At 38.8% G+C, this 13,809-nt stretch overlaps 1 protein-coding gene across 1 annotated transcript in view; it reads right to left on the bottom strand.

Moving 5' to 3' along the window:
• The window catches only part of sdk1a (sidekick cell adhesion molecule 1a), a 604,439-nt gene that overhangs the window by 374,049 nt on the left and 216,581 nt on the right, over positions 1-13,809 (bottom strand). Inside the window, exons 3-4 of the mRNA XM_052021137.1 lie at positions 6,382-6,541; positions 4,026-4,132 (exon numbers count right to left, since the gene is read on the bottom strand). Coding sequence (XP_051877097.1) covers positions 4,026-4,132; positions 6,382-6,541 — 267 coding nt within the window. The remainder of the gene's footprint in view (positions 1-4,025; positions 4,133-6,381; positions 6,542-13,809) is intronic.

Here is a 13,809-nt window from a genome sequence, read left to right as displayed (position 1 = left end):
ATAGAGTACCATGAATTATGATATATTGAAGCTATGCTCAGCATTTTCTATTAATTAACCATCAAAACCTTTCAGAATTAGTGGCCAAGGAACAATAAATTATATATTATGGCACAATTTCAATGTAATGGGTTGAGTTTGCAATTATTCAAAATGGCATTTGAGATTTAACAAATACTTTATTTTTCTCCCCCAATGTGATTATTTATAGAATAAATTATGATAAAAATGATTTTCTAAATAAAGGATACAGCCACAGCAAACTAATGAAAATGTTAACATTATATGGATGAATTACATTCTTAGCAAAGTCCACAACAGAAGAAATTAGAAGCTAGCAGTCAATAGTAATCAGGTCCATTCAGGAAATAACCAGGACAACTCTGCTTTCTTTCTGAAATCAGAATTGATTATCTACCTTAAGCATGCAATGGCTGTAAGTAAACAAGCCATTCCTCATATTTGAAATTAACTTAAAGGAATCAGATCAGTTAACAAGATAAATCAGTAGTCTACAAGTCTGACTTACAAAGCAAGAAAGAGATCAGTCTTAGCAGCTCAATACACAAAAGCAATGAAGTACATTACTGGATAGAACAGATAGCAACTTATTTAGAGTGGTTTTCAATGCTTTGGAATGAAATAACATTGAGTGAAAACTAAAAAAAAAATTGAATTTCACCTCAATAGTTCATGGGTTCTAAACCGATCATAAGTCACTGTTCCACACTGCCTCATATATCTGTAATGACCTGGGTCACTTCACATCCCATAACACGGTACAACAAGCCGTATGATGAAAAGCTGACAGTCTGGAGGCAGGTTGAGGTCAGAAGCTCCAACTCAAGCAGCTAAGTCACCAGAATTATCTCCAAAAGGGTCCAATTAAAACAGTCTAAATCAGAGATTATGAAATTCAATAAAGCATTGTGTAGACCCAATAAATGATGCTACATAACGATCCAATCAAGATGTGATTTCACTCTACACCAAATCTTATTTCATCTTTACCATCTGGCAAGAATAAAAATCATGGGAAAAGTAATTTCACTGCATCTCTTCCACTCCTTCTGCTGACTACAGAATGGAACAGTGGAGGTCTAGGAAACAGTCACTCATGTGATCATCATCAAAAGGACGAAAAAGTGAAAGGTGATAGGGGTGAGGCATATTTTCCAAAAATAAAAAAAGCAGTGAAGTAAAATATTTTCAGCAAGCTTCTCAGCAGAAATGTGAAAGTACCAGAGAAAATAATTCAGAGAAAGAGCTGACTGCTTAGTTTAGTTTATATTACACCTTGAATTAAATGGATTGATAGCTTCTTCAGAGATGAACATGTAATGTATAGGGATAAAAGGTTATTTAATCTTGAAGCAGAAATGTTAAGTTAAGAAACTAGCAAAATGGAATATTTCTCCTAGCAGAGTGCAATCCAATGTGTTAGGTATAACCACGTGACTAATTGAGAATCCTGATATGTCTATATGTATTTTTGATTAGTAAAAAAAAATGAAAAAGACAATGATGTTCAGCTAGTGATCTCAATACATTTGTAAATCATAAACAATTGCAGATGCTGGAAATTTGAAATAAAAAAAAACAGAAAACGCCAAAAACACTCAGCAGGTCAGACAGCAACCAGACAGGTAGAAGAAACAGAGCCAAGATCCCAGGGTGGTCACCCCATTTTGAAATATCATCAACCTGAAACACCAACCCTGCTCACCCCTCCACAGATCCTGCCCAACCCACTGAGCATCACCAGCATTCGCTGCTCCTACACCAAACTGGCACAACCTGCAAAGGCTAGTTAACTGAAATTGTTGAATTCAACGTAGAGTCCCAAAGGCCGAAGTATGCTTGCTGTTCTTCAAGCTTACTTTGTACCTCTTTGAAACAGTGTAATAGGCTAAAGTTAGAATTCAGAATGAGAGTTCCAATGCTTTACATGCAAACTTTAACTGTTTGGTTCTTAAAATTAAGGCATTGTTTTTTTTTAGTGACTGTGGACGTTTTACCTCCTTTGTTACGGCTTATTAGTTATCTGTTCAGGTGGAACCTAACAAGAGTGAAAATGCTGGACAAGCATCATTGAAACAGCAACCACATTTTACGATGAGATGACTGCAGCCACAGCAGTAACAGGAAATATGCCCAAACAAAAAAAAGCGGTTCCAAAAGAGCAATGGGCCATTATGTTCAACTGTCTTCCAGCTGCAAAACAACAGTGAGACTTGGCATAAGAGTGAAGATAAATATCCATCAAGAGAGTAAGTCCACTGGTAAGTGAGATTCTAGATTGGGTGGGGGGTGGGAGGTATGGGTCAGGGCAGCTGGTCTGTAAGGAGAGTGGAGTGATGATTGGGATTGGAATTTGGTCCAAACTGAGTGAAAGTGGAAAGGGGGAGGGATGCATACCAGATGGAGAGCAAGTGGGGTGGGGCATATCTTAGGAGAGCAGGGCTAGGGAAGGAAGCAAACACAGGCCCTGTCCCTACTCTCCATAAGTTCCCCCGTGTCTGCGTGGGTTTCCGCCGGGTGCTCCGGTTTCCTCCCACATTCTAAAGACGTACGGGTAGGTTAATTTGGGGTTTAAAATGGGCAGCGTGGACTCGTTGGACTAGAAGGGCCTGTTACCACATTGTAAATAAAATTTTTTTTTAAAAGTTCCTGATGAAGAGTCAGGAACTTATGGAGAGTAGGGACAGGACCTGGGAGTGAGGGGCAGGTGATGAGGCCCAGAGGGAAAGCAGAATTGGGGGCCAGAAGGATAACAATTTAGACAGACAAGTGGGGGGTGGGCAAAAAAAGGGACTTAGGAGGACTGAGCAGAGAAAAAGAGAGTGAGATAGCGAGCAAGCATTACAAGCAGGGGGCTTTGGAGCAGGAGCAGGTCTGGAAGCTCAGTGCATTTCATCATGCATGTTAACATTCTCGGTGAGCACTCTAATATTTTTGTCAGTAGTAGTTTGCGTGTGTCAAAGATTCAGTTACATATTAGAGAAAAAATTCTGCAGATACTGAAAATCCAGAGCAAAAACATAAAATGCTGATCAGGTATCATTAGCAAGGTGATCTGAAGGGTTAAAAAAAAGCAAACTGCTGGAGGAACTCAGCAGACCAAGCAGTACTGTGGAGGGAAAGGAATAGTCAATGTTTCAGGTTGAGACCCTGCGTCACTGATGCTGTCTGACTTGCTGAGTTCCTCCAGCATTCTCTGTTTTTGTTCAATAACATATGATGTCTCTCATTAAATTCCTGCAATAAGTCCAAACTTTAGTGAAAGAGAACGACAGTAAAGGTTTGCATATAATTGTGGTAGACATTTCCATGAAAATACATTCATGAACATTTATCTGAATCATATTTAAAGCATCTTCTAGTATAATTTGTGCACGTTGCTAGAATAATTTCAGTTTTAACACCTTGAAGAGTCAGTGATTTCTATCATACAATATTGACCTAGCGCAGAAGGAATGCCATTATAGAAAATAGAAAGAAACCACCTGCACGCTAACAGGTTCAATTATTGACAACCATGGTTCAAAATTACTCCACCCTATTCAAACCACCATCCATCAAGGGTACTTTTCAGGTGATATTAGAAAGAAAATAAATTGCCAGTAAACTAAGGGGGAAATTGTATCAGTTGAATGTTCTAGTTAACTACTATAGGTAATGCAGGGACAAACTAACCTGACCAAAATAACCATTTTTATTGAAGACTTCACTCCATTAATTGAGTTGTAAGGTATCAGAAAAATAAATCAATGAACGGTCTTTGGTAATATACAAAGTAGGTCATTATATCTTGTTTACTTTTCTTAATTTTCTCTGCTACGAATGAATCAATACTTACTTGTATTGGCAGTGCCATAAATTAGATCACACATTGTTACTAGTTCAGTAGATGGTTTCTTCATTGGTACTTTTAGATGATATGACTCATAATATAAAGACTATAGGAACACTTCAGGTATCCAGCTAAGAAAGAGCACATTGATGAAAGTCTGACATTCACTTACATGCTACATGCACTTGTGTCTTTCTCTGCAAAAGTGCTCCCCGTCTGTTCCGGACAACACACTGGTAAAACCCAGTGTCTGAGCGTTGGAGCGATGGAATTACATACCTTGGGCAAAACAAAATGTTCAGTTTAGTGCTCAGAATAAACCTGGACAGAAAACAATAACAATCAATTTCTGTTTCAATGATCATGGTATTACCAGTGCAATTTATCAACTAGCAAACTGAAGTAATTTTGTCTCTGACAAAGGTCAGGAGAGAAATGAGATCCTGCAAAGGGAATTTAGGTAATCAAGTAGAAAGCTGAAAAACAGGACCTCTAGGATAGTAATCTAAGGATTACTTCCTGTGCCACAAGGTATTTAGTTTAGAAATAGGAAGATAGAACAACTAAATGCATGGGTGGCTGAAGAGCTGGTGCGGGGGATGGAGTTTCTGATATTTGGATAATTGGAATCTCTTCTGGGGAAGGGGGTCACCTGTACAAGGAGGACAGATTGCACCTAAACTGGAAGGAGAGCAATATCCTGGCAGAGATATTTACCGGAGTTACTTGGGGTGGTTTAAGCTGGTGGTGCAGGAGTGTGGGACCCAAGATGACAGTGTTGCAGGAAGAGAAAGGGAAGCTTATGTCATTAATGGAGCAGCAAGTCTAGTGGGCAGAGAAGCCAGGGAGAGGTGGCAAGCATAAGAGGGCTGGTAGGCTTAACTGCATTTACTTCAATGCAAGGAGCCTTGCAGGCGAGATGGATGAGCTGAGAAATGCACTTGGATGGGTATATGGATAGGAAAGGAAAGGATAGGAATAGAGGGATATGCACCAAATTCAGGAAAATGGGATTAGCTTAGATAGGTGTCTCAATTGGCATGGATGAGGTGGGCCAAAGGGCCTGTTTCGAAGCTGTACGACTCTATGAATCCACCCTTTGTTACACAAAGCTTGTCCAGTTTACACATCAAACAACCTTAGGTCTATTACACGGCAGAGACCTTATGACCATTGATGACTCTAAAGGTTCTCAAATTAATTTTAATATGTTGACAGAATCTTTTTATCAGATATGAATGTGAGTGGATGGCATGCCTCCAATCATTTCAAAATCCCCTTCATACTAAACCTGAGGTAGGATAAACTCACCACTTTTCAAGACCTTTTACACCAGCTGTCATACCAGGATAGAAACTGGAATATACACAACTCAGCAAAAGACCAAATAAGACCAACGTCTTCAAATAGCTGCTATGGACACTAGAGGCCACAAGATAGCTCAATATAACAAGCTGAAACAGGCAATGCTGGTGATAGAGCAAAAGATTATTCAATGCAGTTTTGTAATCTGTGCCACTGGGGGGAAAAATTGAGGAACTACTGTGGTCATGGCACTGTTTCAGTGGGATGCTGCCTAAGGGAAAATATAAAGACTCGAAAAAAACAGGAGCTCTTTTATTAGAACAAAGGAGATTACTGAGATAGTGGTATTTAAAATCCTAAAAGGCTTGTTGAGATTAGAAAAAAACAGATTATTCCAGTGGTTTAGTGAACTAGAAGCAAAGAACATAGCTTTTATCCCTAACGACAAAAGGATTGACCATTAGTCCCTGATAGAAGCACTCCTGGCTGCCAACCAGTTGCACTTCTTGCTAATCTTGGGTACAAGTTAGTTGGCAGCACAGTGTAGGGACTGAAAGCCACCCAAATCTGACTACCACTCTCACATCGACCTACTACCTGCTTCCTCCCATATCAGCTTGTTTCCAGCTCATGAGTTACAAATAAGCATAAAAGCGAAGGTTTAAAGAATGTGCTAGGCAAATCTGTTCCATGCAGAGGAACATGAAATTATGGGTTGCAGCTTATGTTCATCAGTTGTAGAAAGATTATTTTTACCAGCCACCATTGAAGTACTTTGTTCTGGACTTAAACTGACTTCAAGAGAACACTATTCATAGAAGATTAAACCAAGGCAACCTTTTGAGGTTGTCACTAACACATAACATCTGAGCCAGGAGAAATATTCCTGAATACTGCTATTGATTGGTCAATCAGCCTGGTTTGAGAGGAAGGCTCAGATTCTTTCCATTTTGTTTGCAACAACTCTGCATGACAATGCCCTAACAGCCAGGGTGTTTCTAGATGGGCAAGTTGCAGGAGTGAAGATGATCATCCAGACTCCCAAGAGGAACTAACCATTTTGTGCCAAAGTACATCTTAAAAATTGTTTGGCGTCAATACCCAACCAATAATAAAGGTAGCCTACAAGCAAGTTTAAAATAAAATAATCAGATATCACTTAAATATCCACATAATCAACATATTGTTTACTTTAGTTATGGCACAGTGCTCCTTTCAATTACCTGTATTCCCTTGAAAACTCAGTGATAGCTGTATCATTTCGGAACCACTTAAACTCAAGTGGCCAACTTCCCTCAGCTAGGCAAGTTAAGACCAGACGATTTCCCTCCAGATGAACTTGTGGTGGCCCTGGCTCTGTCTTAAAATATGGTGGAACATCCTCTGAAAGAGAGAATGGACATATAATAAAGAACACAATCATATTAATACAAACATGTTGCAGCCAGTAGAGTTTAATAACTCCAGCAGAACTCACCAATGGATTTAATAACATTCTTAATAATGCAATTAAACCTTCAACCAAGTTTGAAGTTTCCAAAACCAATATTATCTCACGTGACTATTAATGTGTTATATGCCTTGTGGTTAAAAAGACTGATGCATGCTCCACTTTCTTTTTCTACCAGGTAGAGGAGTGAATGGCAGAGCTACTGCACACACATTCGCTCCCGTAATCTCACAACGTTATTTAATTTCAGTACCAGGTTGTGTAAACTATTTCCCACAAGTCCATTCTATTCTCACCCATTCTCCCTGCCCTCTCCAATGCAAAATATTACAGTCCTTGCTCCAGCCTTTGCAACCATAACAAGAAAATTACTGCAATGGTCATTTAGAAATCTTCACGTGAGAAAAAGCAAACACAAGAGCAGGATGTACAAAGTACACTGAAAGTACATGAATAAGACATGTACATGAGCAATAAAAATGCCTAGAAATTGGGCCAGATCATGTTTGATCCAATCTGTTCCTTGTCCTCGCTCCACACTCCAACCCCTGCGATGGCTGCAGCCACACTAACTCTTTTGCGGTCTCTCTGATAAAATCAAGCTTCAGGCCTTGCTGCAATGGCTATCCCATGACAGACAACTAGCCTTCTGACAGTGGAAATTGAGGCCCTGCTCCCAGGCAAACCCAGTTACCCTTTGACAGTCTGTGTTGTCAGAAGTATTTTTAAGTATTTCTAACTGACAATCAGAGATAGTTGAACACAATCTAAGTCTATTTAAAGAACATAGAAATGTAAAAAGTTACTTAAAACATAGTTAATTGATTAAAAACATTAGGATTGATTTAGAGTAAAACATAGCATTTTCTGCAGTTGCCTTTCAATCCAGGTGACTCCATTTAAATGAACAGGGTCATGCTGGTGCTGGCCTAAAGCTCAGGGGCCAGATATGAAGCGTATCTGGCTCTTCAACTCAGCATACCTGAGCTCTGTTCTTGGAACTCTGTGCTGAAGTGAACAGTGGAGGGGCAGGTCACATTACAACGTGCAGGTACAAAAGTCAAAAATGTACTCTCCTGCATTTTGCACCAAGCCACTAGTTCTCCACGGAACTGTCGGCATGATCTAGTCCTATTAACCCTGATCAAGAAAGCTGAGCGTGTTATATAGTCATGTCAGGGCATCAAACTGCCTTCAAAATTCCTACCATGATGTGAATTTCAGAAGCTAAATACAATGCCCTTATGCAATTGTGTACTCATTTAATGTCAAAGAACCTTACTTTTACAAGACATGGAGGTGCACCTTACTGCTTCTAATGGTCATGTTTTCATAAAATTAGGCTGAAGTACTTGAATCCTGCTGCTCTTCCATTGCCTTTTTCTTTTTGTACAATATCTTCAAAAGTTGCCTCCTTGACCTCACTCATTGCAATTTCTCACCAAATCACTTAAGGTCTATTTTTCCTTGCACATCTATGAAGCTACTTTGATATGTTTCTAATTCAAGGCACAATACAAGAAGTGCTATAAGTTGTCTTACAAACAAGTGCAACACAAATCTGTTTCCAGCAAATATCTGCAAATTAGAAAAACTAGATGAGCAATTGATATGTTCTAGTAAGCCAGAAAACAGAGAATTGTGTTTCAACTTTAAAATTTGCCTTAATCGTGCACATCAGTGATCTGTGAGTTTTGTAAAAGCTGCTTGGTTATCAGTTTATGCATCACCATTTAAAAATAAAAGATGGTTTCCTGCAATTAAACATTGGCTCAAAGAAAATAAATCACATATCAAATTTGGTACACATGCAATAAATTATTTTTAAATTACCAGGGTGACAAAGTGATGTTCACAAATCTGCCATGACATCCACTAATTGTTTTTGACAGGATCCCAGGAGCTATGAAAGGAAATAATTAATCGTGCTCACTGAAAATCCACTAACTTTTTACATTATGGCAACAGACTACTGTAGACAGATGCAGGCTGTGGCAACATAGATATTTTTTCATGTCTACAAATGAATTCAGCATCGGATGTGGCATAATCTTAGCTCTCATTCACATGGATATATAAAATCCAACAATGCAGATGGAAAATACCTCTCCATTCTACTCTACTTAGGAGAAGCAGAATACAATGGAAAGGAGGAAATCACTCAAAGGAACTGTCTGCTGACCACTATGTGCATCATTTCAGCCAGGTTCAGAGAAGACCAGGAGGCAGTCAACTGCCTTCTCAATCACAGGTAACACAAAGCACAAACTCCTGAAAAACACACATCAAATGATGAAAGTATTGGTCCTGATGTTTACTGAGTTAGTACTTCCAAGTGGGATGGGAGGAGTTCTTGTAAGAGGTTTTCCCAAATGCTGTTAACTCCATAGCATGTGTGCTCTCTTTTCAGTACTTCTGCTCTCTGTAGAACCCTGAAAACACTTATCCCTTTTCCAAGCAGTAGTCAGTTCTTTCCTTCAGATGTCAGATTTGAAATGTGAGGCTTATCAAATATTTAGATGAAAAAGCTCCCAGGAGCAGTTTGGTCATGTGCCCAATGAAAACCTAAAAAGTGCTAAGTTCTGGATAGGTTGGGTTCAGGTTTGAGTCTTCAATTTTTACATTTCATTCACCTCCAACTATTCATGTCCTAGGGGACAGAAATCCCACTAAATTTTGGCTGAGCTCATAACTTCTTGAAAAATATCGTAACCACTCTAATCCCAATTTGTACACAGAATCAAGTCGAGTCTATTATCATATGCACAACTAGAATGAGGTACAGTACAGTGAAAAACTTTCTTGCAGTAGCATCACAGGCATGTAAATTCAGGCAACACATGGAACATAAATTATAGAAGACAATGAAGAAAAAGACTGTGCAAAACAAAAAGCAAGTCCATGGTAGTGCAAGAGGTGTTCCATTATGTTCCATTGCTGAGATAGGATTAGGGTTGTGCAGGTCAGTTCAAGAACCTGATAGCTGTAGGAAACTGGGTGTTTCTGAACCTGGAGGTGTAGGACTTCAGGCTTCTGTACTTCCTGCCCGACGGTAGCAGCGAGACGAGGGCATTACACAGATGGTGGGGATGTTTAATGATAGAATTTTGTTTTCGAGGGGCAGCACCTTATGTAGATGCTTTTAATGGTAGGGAGGGGTGTGCCCGTGATGCACCAGGCTGGGTCCACTACTATCTGCAACCTCTTGTATTCTTGTGCGTTGGAATTACCATACCAGGCCATGATGAATCCAGTCAGGATATTTTCTGCAGCACTTTCTAGAGAATCCTTAAATTTCTAAGTATTGCACTATGCTGTTAACAAGAGATCTTTCGGGACCATTTAAAAAGATAAACATAAAATGTAAACTCAGCATATCTTGCAGATATATGATGGGAAAACTGCATTTAGAGGGATGAAAGGTCAGAGGTAGAGCAACAGCATGCTCACTTTGACTCTCAAGTACAGGGTTCCTTCAAGAATAGCCATCTTCAGATTCAGATGGTTTTGAAGTGCCATATTTAATCAATGGGGATTTTCATACTTGCCTTAGATTCATCTCAGAATTACAAATGTTCCTTATCACACATCAATTAGTGTGGATTACTGCTTCTGTTTGATTGAAGTACAAGTCCCAGAGAAACAATCTTGCACACTATCTTCAGAGGATCGGATCTTTCAGAGTATAAGCATGGCAACAATTAAACTGATATTACTGAATTTCAGGTCAGCTTGATGAATCAAAAATAATTGTGCTGGATGCAATTGCTAGCTCAAATGTTAGTACATTCCCTAGTATGGAGATCAAACAGGGAATCTCTGCAGCTCATAAACTGAGTTAATCATAATTGCCACAATGATAAAAATATAGCTTAAAGTTAATTCCCCACTTCAGTTCCTGGCAAAGCTCACTTAAATCAGAACAATCAAATCTTTGGCCACCATTCTATTCTTTTTATAACTATGATTACAGAGAGCATTTTCTAAGAGTATTTTTAAAACATACGTCAACACTGTGTAAGATCTAAAATCTGGGACTACGTCAGAATGGGCATGGCAGTGTTCCCATGTTTCAAGTCTAGAAAAGACTGCTCCTCAATTGATGAAGATATGTTGCTGTAATGGCTGAGTGCAGCACTGACCATTCAGGAGGGTTAAAACTAATATATGACCCGATTTCATAACTTGCTCCTTCAGATTAATAATAATCAGTCCACAGTTACAGGCAAATCAATTTTGATATAAACAGTGTCAGGAGCAGCGTACAAATTAAACCAAATGTTAAAGTAAACTGACACTGAAATTTATTAAGCCATCATAATTACAACATCAATCAGATTACAGCTCAGTAGCAGAGGGATTAGAAACGTCCACGTAGGTGGTACAATCTGCTACAGCAGATCCTTCTTAAAAACAGTCAACAGCCAGTAGCATTGCTTTGGTTTCTAACCTTTATCTTAAATGCAAATATAAAACGCAGCTTCTATAATACATCAAAAGTACATTAAATCATAGAATGACAAACCACAGAGGACTTACTTCACATACAATCCTTGCTCTACTGTATGAAAGAATTAACGATAACATCAATAATTGCCAAAACATAGAATCTAAAAGGAAGTGGTAAAAAAAAAAGGCACTTGGAATATAATAATAGAATTCCACAGAGGCCACATGAATTTATGAGAAGGAAATCACATTTGTCAAATGTGTTTAGAGTTTCTTGAGGTTGTAACTAATCAAATAGATATAGGCAAACCAGGGGATGTGGTGTATTTGGATTTTCATAAGGCCTTCAATATGGTGTCATACAAGTGACTATTAAATAAAATTAAAACACATGGGATCTGGACAATATATTAGCATAGATTGAAAATTGGTGAATAGATGGAACACAAGAGTAGGAAGGGACAGGTCATTTTCTGCTTGAGAGGCTATAACCATTGGTATTCTCAGAATGTAAGAGTAAAGACGTCTTAATGCAATCATAAAGAGTTCTGATGAGACCACACTTGCAATACTGAGTATAGGTCTGGTCTTCCTCTACAAGGTTTACCAGACTGATTCTTGGGATCAGGGGGATTGTCTTAAGAGGAGAGTTTAAGTAGACTTGGCCTATACTAGCTGAAGTTTAGAAGAATGAAAGCTGATTTCAATGGCCATCACTTAATTCTTTTTATAACAATGTTTACAAAGAGTATTTTGTAAGATTATTTTTTTAAAAAACTATATTTTAATTGAGTGAGATACATGGATTTAACAGGGTAGATGTAGAAACGATGTTTCTCTTGGCTGGAGTGTTTAGAATCATGATTGAAGTCTCAAAATATGGGGTTGGCCATTTAGAATTGGGAAGATTTTTTTTTACCCAGAGCTTAGTGAATCTTTGGAATTCTGTACCCACAAGAGCTGTGATGGCAGGAGTGAAGGAATTTCCAGACACGTGGCTAAGTCCAATGAGTTTCTCTGGCACAGCCAATGCTCCCTCAAACTAACACGGGAAATTTTGCATCTTCAAACCAATCCTGATACGGAGTAGGGATTGTGCAAGAGGCTGCATGCTCAGTAGTACATGACTGTACATTACACCACTGCTGTAACGGCAAAAGTAAGAGTTTCCCAGAAACTATTGTCATGGCTACATGAAAAGTAAAATGCTTATTGGATCTTATACAACTAGTGGATAGATTATTTTTTTATATATAGAATCTCTGCAATTGATGAGAAGGAACAAAAGTCAAAATACTGGGGTGATTAGCCTCAATCCAATTGGTAAAGAGTTTCAGGAATGCAATTAGTACTGGCTGAATTAGAGGTGCCAAAATCCAAGCCATTCAATACCATTATGCTTAATCATCAATATTAAAACCAACTTCCCATGCTCTCCCAATACACTTTACTGCCTTTTGCCAGCATCTTAGAATGTTAAGTTCATTTGGTGTGTCACCGAAGACTCTAACAAACTTCAATAAATGTACTGTTGAAAGTATTCTGACTTGTTGCATCATGGTCTGGTACAACAATTCGAATGCACAGGAATGTAAGAAGCTTCAAAGAATAGTGGACTCAGCTCAATATATTACAAGCATATCCCTCCCCATCATCAGTAGTATCTACATGAGGTACTGCATCAAGAAGGCAACATCTATCATCAAAGATCCCCACCATCCGGGCCATGCCATCTTCTTGCACCTACAATCGGGCAGGAGCTACAGAAGCCTGAATTGCCACACCACCAGGTTCAAGGACAGCTACTTCCCTTCAACCATTCAGTTCTTGAACCAACTGATACAACCCTAGTCACTACCTCAGTATAACAACACTCTGATCACTTTGCACTACAATGGACTCTGCTCATTTTTTGTCCAAATCGTGTTCTTTCTTGTAAAAATTATGTGTATTTTATGTTTTTGTTTTTCCTGTGAATGCTGCATATCTGATGCTATGTTTCTGTGATGCTGCTGCAAGTAAGTTTCTCATTGCACCTGCGCATACATGTATTTGTGCATATGACAATAAACTTGACTTTGATTTTGGATCCAGAAATTGATCTCTCTCTTTCTTAAAACTCCTCAGCACCATGGCTTCTACTGTTCTTTATGCTATGAATTCCAGAGTTCACCACCCTCTGAGTGAAGAGGTTTCTCCTCACCTCAGTCCTAAATTTCTTACACTGAGATCGTAATCACTCGCTCTGGACTCTGCAGCCCAGGGAAACATCCTTCTTTCATCCAATTTGTCTAGTGCTCTATTAGAATTGTGTTCGTCTCAATTGGATCCCCTCTCATTCTTCTAAGGTCCAGTGAAAATAAACTGAGTTAATAACCAATCTCTCCTCATATGGCTATTCTGCCATCACAGGAATAAGGTTGGGGAAATCTTTACTGCACACTGTGACAGATATATCCTTTCTTAGGTAAGGAGACAAAACCTGTACACAGTGCTTTATGACAATCATTGATGAGTTATTTTGATGGTATAACATTGATGTTGCTGGTTTGAGGTCTGGCTTGAACCCACATTTGCATCAGAGACCACAATAGTCTTACACAATCTACTATGTCAATTTATGCTTATAGTTGCTAATTTATGTATTCCCTGCAACCTCTTAGTGACACACTGAAGGTCAGAGAGGATCAAAATTCAAGTAGAAAGCCAAAGGGGTTTGCAGCTTTGCCTGAACTACAGAATCATAAATTTA

Source organism: Pristis pectinata, chromosome 8, assembly GCF_009764475.1.
Source record: "Pristis pectinata isolate sPriPec2 chromosome 8, sPriPec2.1.pri, whole genome shotgun sequence".
Taxonomy (NCBI): domain Eukaryota; kingdom Metazoa; phylum Chordata; class Chondrichthyes; order Rhinopristiformes; family Pristidae; genus Pristis; species Pristis pectinata.
The sequence above is the reverse complement of the archived record's forward strand: the minus strand, read 5'-3'. Positions and strand labels throughout refer to the sequence as shown.